This window comes from Triticum urartu, chromosome 7A, assembly GCF_056163025.1.
Source record: "Triticum urartu cultivar PI428250 chromosome 7A, HENAU_Tu73, whole genome shotgun sequence".
NCBI classification, from domain to species: Eukaryota; Viridiplantae; Streptophyta; class Magnoliopsida; order Poales; family Poaceae; genus Triticum; species Triticum urartu.
Window position 1 is genome coordinate 249,144,607 of NC_141879.1, and position 5,487 is coordinate 249,150,093.

The 5,487-nt window shown below is 38.0% G+C and overlaps 1 protein-coding gene across 1 annotated transcript; it reads left to right on the forward strand.

Annotated features, from left to right (window-relative positions):
- The first annotated feature begins 3,268 nt into the window (after window positions 1–3,268).
- Window positions 3,269–5,169, forward strand: LOC125522783 (subtilisin-like protease). The gene is made up of 3 exons (XM_048687814.2): window positions 3,269–3,586; window positions 4,529–4,603; window positions 4,717–5,169. Exons 1-3 carry the CDS (start codon window positions 3,416–3,418, stop codon window positions 4,768–4,770), a joined length of 300 nt encoding a protein of 99 aa, XP_048543771.1. The 5' UTR covers window positions 3,269–3,415; the 3' UTR covers window positions 4,771–5,169.
- Window positions 5,170–5,487: the final 318 nt, after the last annotated feature.

Consider the following 5,487-nt stretch of genomic DNA (forward strand, 5'->3'; position numbering starts at 1 on the left):
GTTTTGGTATGTTTATTCACTCATTTTAGTCCATATATAGTCCTTATTGAAATATCGAAAAAAATCTTATAATTAGGAATAGAGGTAGTAACATTCTTTGATTACACGAACATTACTATAAATTGTATAATATTTTTATGTACATTTTATTGAAATGTGTGACATTTAAACATTTTTTAGATGTCACAAACATTTTTTTGAATGATACCAACACTTTTCTAAAAATTGCAACAACATTCTTTACACTACATGAACATTTTTTTAAATAAATATATTCTTTTTTAGATATATGTATTTATATTTTTTACAATATAAGCAATAGTAAAAGAACATGTATTTGGGGTCTGCGTGACAAAACCACACGTCTACCTGGCTCGTAGTGGGCTCCTTGTAGTAGAGCTGAGCTACTGTCTCGCATAAAGTAAGACATAGTGGGCTCTGGGTTCGTCCCTGGGCGCAGCTATACCTTGCTTCTATCGAGACCGAGGGAAGACTCGCCTGAAGGAGGCGCGAGGCGCGCCGGACCAGGCGCGCGGGACGCCACAACTTTTTGTTTTAATTTTGGCCTTTTATTAATCTTGTTCATAATTCTAAATATTCTAAACAAATACTCCCTCGTAAAGTAGTGATCTAAACGCTCTTATATTTCTTTACGGAGGGAGTATGTTACAAGAAAAATATATTTGAAAGAAATGTTATCCAAGCATTTGAAAAATGATAAAATGCCCATATAGAAAATGTTCTGATGTGTACAGAAAATTACAAATGCGTATGAGAGAAGTTGATCATGTGTTTAAAAATGTTAATCAAGCTTTTGAGAAAAATGTTAATCTTGTATTTGAAAGTTTATAATCAAGCATTTGAAAAATGTTAAATTTGTATAGAAAATGACCTTGTATTCAAAAATGTGAACCATTTACCAAAAAAAGTTAATCATGTATTCAAATTTTTTTGCCAAGCATTTGAAAATGTTAAATGTTTATATAAAAAAGGTTGACCATGTATTCAAAACATGTTAATCTTGTATTTGAAAACTATGAATGTAGCATTTGAAAATATAAAATGTGTATAGAAAAAATGTTAACAATATATTAAACAAATGTTAGTCTTGTATTTGAAAAACATTAATCAGGCATTTAAAAACCTTAAATGTGTATAGAAAAAAATATTGAGAATTTTTCAAAAAAAGTTGATCGTATAAGTACAAAAATGTTATTCAAGTATTTTGAAAACTTTAAAATGAGCACGGAAAACATGCTGACCATGTATTCAATAACGATTAACTTTTATTAAAAATGTTAAATGTTTATTTTAAAATTTGTTAGATATATACCAAAACATGTACAATGTGTATGATAATAATAGACATAAACTATATAGGTTTTCAAAAAGGTTAATCATGTATTTCAAAAATAAAATATTTCCAATGTATTAAAAAATTATTGAATGTGTACTGAAATAAGTTATCATGTGTTAAACAAAAAATAAAACAGATGATAATCCACAAAAAAAAGAAATAGAAAAAAGTAAAACAAAAGAAAATGAAGAAATAAACAAAGGTAACCAAACTATAAAGAAGAATGAAAGGAAACCGAAAGAAAAAGGTGAAACAAAAAAGATAAATAAATTTATAGCAAAGCAAAAAGCCCAAAAGAAAACAGGTGAATAAAAAGATAAACTGTAGTGATTGGTAAATAAACAAAAAACACGATGAAAAGCAATAAAATCAGAAGAAAAAAACAATTGAAGAAGTAGAGAAAACAGAATGAGAAAGAAACACGAACAGAATGGAACAACGAACTAATCGAAAGCAGCGAGCAAACGAACGGGCCGACCATTTAATGAAGCGAGAAGGGGAAAACAATCAGCGTTCCATGATATATCTTGCGAAATCACTAATTAAGATACAATTTTTGCAAATGTCACTCCCACCTCCTCATGTTGCGACAAAATGGCGCACTATATGCGTCACTTTGTCGCAACTTTTTTGATAGATCCGTTTATTCAAAACCGTTTATCTTTTAAGCTGTGCGTCCAAATCTTGAATAATTTTCATCATTGGATTCCTCGCGTCGAGATTTTTAAATTTAGATCCCATGTGAATATGTTTTGACGAACTTTTTTCTTCACACAAAAAACCAGACCAAAAAACTAGACAAAAATACGAACCGGGAGCATATTTTTTTCCTTTCACTGTGCCTCCCGCGGAAGCAAATTTGTGCCTCCATGAGAAATGAACCCATGCCTCTCGTGAGAAAAAAGGCACATTATTTTTCGTTTCCGAAAGGCACGGCCATGCCTCTCTGAAACAAATTCATACCTCTCGTGAAAGCAAACCCGTGCCTATTGCGAATGAAAAAAATATAACGTCTATTTTTGTACATTTTCGTGAGGCACGGCCATGCCTTTCGTGGAAGCAAATCCACACCTCTCACAGAAGATTTTTTTTTCTTTTTCTCAAGAAACACGGCCGTGCCTCTCACAAAAGTAAGAAAAGAAAAGACATTTTTTTTCTCTGAGAGGCACGGTCGTGCCTCTCGCGGAAGCACACCCGTGCCTCTCGCTAAAGGGAAAAAACACTTTTTTTTTGTTTTTGACTACGGCCATGCCTCTCGTGAAAGTAAAAAAAACGTGTTTTCCTTTTTCGAGAGGCACGACCGTGTCTCTAGCGGAAGCAAATTCATACCTCTTGCGAAAGAAAAATAAAGAAAGAAAAATGCATTTTTTCTTTTTTAGAAATTTCCGATTTTTTTGTCCAATAGCTAAGAAAGACTGGCCAAAAGCCCAAAAAACGAGAAAAACATCTAAAAGCTGAAAACATGTGAAAAGAACAATAAAATTTGAAGGTAGCACTCAGAGCGCGACACGTGACGGCAGCTCACGCTAAATGACACGCTCTAAGCCCAGTCCAAATGACCCTTGAGGGGCTCCTTCATCAGTTATTTTTTTTGGGTGAGGCTCTCTCATCGGTTTTTTTTAAACATCGGTACAGACACAAGCGCTCATATACATGCGCATACACTCATCCTTATGAATGCACACACGCACACCCTATTTTTATGAACACCTCCGAAAGATCAAGCCGACATATCATTTTGAGATTTAGGAAGCTTTACATTTTTTTTTTGAGACAATTTAGGAAGCTTTACATACTGGCGTGTCTGTCTGAGCCCTCGAGTTGGGCTTCTCATGGACTTTGTCTGGTAAATTCTAGACCAACTAGTACTTTGTAGGTCAAATGGGCCGTCCACTCTGTTACATCGCGCAGTAGCATTCCGTTCCCTTTCTTGCGGACCAATACCAGACACAGAGGCGATCGAGAGGGGTCAGAGATTCGGGAGTCGGCGGCGACGCAGGAGGAAGCGCTCGGGGAGAGGCCGCCACCCGCCTGGGAGGGTCTCGGAGAGCGTTAGAGATGGTGCCGGCGAAGGGGTGGAGCCGGAGGGTCGGGAGCGCGCGGTCGTTCGTGGGGAACGCGCTGGGCGGCGTGCGCGGTTGGACCAACGTCGCCTCCTGGGCGGTCGCCGGGAGCCTCGCCTACTACCTCTGGGTCCGACCCGCGCGCCAGCTCCAGAAGGAGCAGCAGGTCGATTTCCCCTTGCTAATTCTTGTTACCGCTGTGATTGTCTTCTATTGGATGGATCGGTCTGGACATATCGCTTTCTCGGATGAGATCGCCGTAAGATGCAGTTGCCCACATCTCTACAAGCCCGTTTAGTTAATTCCAGGAAATTGTCGAAATGATGCGTGTATAGGCGCTGGCATCAAGAGCTTGTTGTTTACTTCTAGGAACTGTGCGTTGGCTTGCTCGGAATTGATGCTGCTGTCTTAGCTTTTGGTAGGGACTGACTAATTGTCAACTTCATTTTATCTGCCAAACTTAAACCATAGGAAACACCATTGAAATTACAGCCGGCTAGTGTCTGTCATGACATTTTACATGGTTGAGCTATCGTTGCTTGGGAAGTTAAACTTGTGAATCTTAATATGGCCTTCTTCCAACAAGAATAATTTGATGATGTATTTTGATAAACACTTCATTCATGGAAATATTATTACTGTCAAACCAAATAGAGCGAATAAATGGCATGCTCTTATAAAAGTGGGACAGCTATGTTCAGCTCTTGCATCCACCATATTGAAAATGATAATCTGAATTGCCTCTTGCTGCGTGTTGTCCTTTTTAAACAGTCACTTGTTCTATTCAAAAGTGTGACTTAGGAATTTCATCCTCCTGTAAGGCACCCTTATTTATCTACAAGTAAAAGAACCAAATGTTCTAGCAGTTACTCATGTCTCATCTATCCTGATAAGCAGTTAGTACTTATTACTTTTCTTTATCTGAAATTTTCTTTTATAGAGTTGTCTGTTTTCGTTCCATTTCATCCACCGATGTTTTTGCACCAAATTACTTCAAATTGCTGCAGTGTTATCTTGATATTTCACGCTTCTCCACTCTTACTATTATGTTTAATCTGGTGATTTTTCTTTCCACTCTGTTGATAATGGTATATGCCTTTTTTCACAGGAACGAGCTGCTTTAGCTGCTGCCTCGGATCCATACCGTTATGTCGAGAAACGGAGGCCAATTCCTGACCCCCAGGTAACCTTTGTATCTTCACTTTCACTAGATCCCTGAGACCCAGACAACAAGCTATTCCATCAACTGGTTCTGCAAGTTGATTCCTTATCTACTACTGCATGTAATGTCACCAGGACACTGGCCTAACTTACGGGAAGAAGAAGGATCCTCCGAAGTCTGACAACTAGTTCATCTGGGAACATCCTGTACCAAATACGGCGTCCGTTTGACTGGCAACGTCCCAATATGGGATTTCTGCAAGCCTGATTGCTAACGCATGATAAGCATATACCGTTAAAAAGGTTGCTTCCTCATGCTAGCAAGCCAGGTCTTGTTGTCGTCTGAGTCTCTTCGTTTTGAGTAATTTAGCGTTCATCTTTTGAGTTTCCTGCTTGTTTGGACGGATACCGTTTTGTTAGACACGAGGAATCATACTGGAAATGTAAATGTGTAAGTGCTAGATGTTCAGAAATCGGTGTATGGAGACACTACAATCCGTGCATTGTGATACCGTCACTGCTACTGCTACTCTGCTAGTGTTTCCAACATGCTAAATAATAAATCCACTGTCTATGATCGGAGTGCAATTGTTTGTGTGTAGCATGATACTGCTCCATTACAGAAGTGCCGGAAGAAATCTGTATTTTCTTTTGATGCATCTCGGCATTAGGTGCTTCAAATGTGTTTAGAGAGAGATGGAATGTACACATACCCAGATACACTGTTCTTATGAGCATCTTTCAAAGGCTGGGCTACAATTATTTTTTTGTTTCGTGTCCTACAGTTAGTATATACCACCTCATCAAAATATGCAAGCCAGCAACAATTTTCAAGCCCTAGCTACCACAAAATGTACATCATCATATGTCATCATCATGCGCACCTTCATTGAGAAACAACGCTCT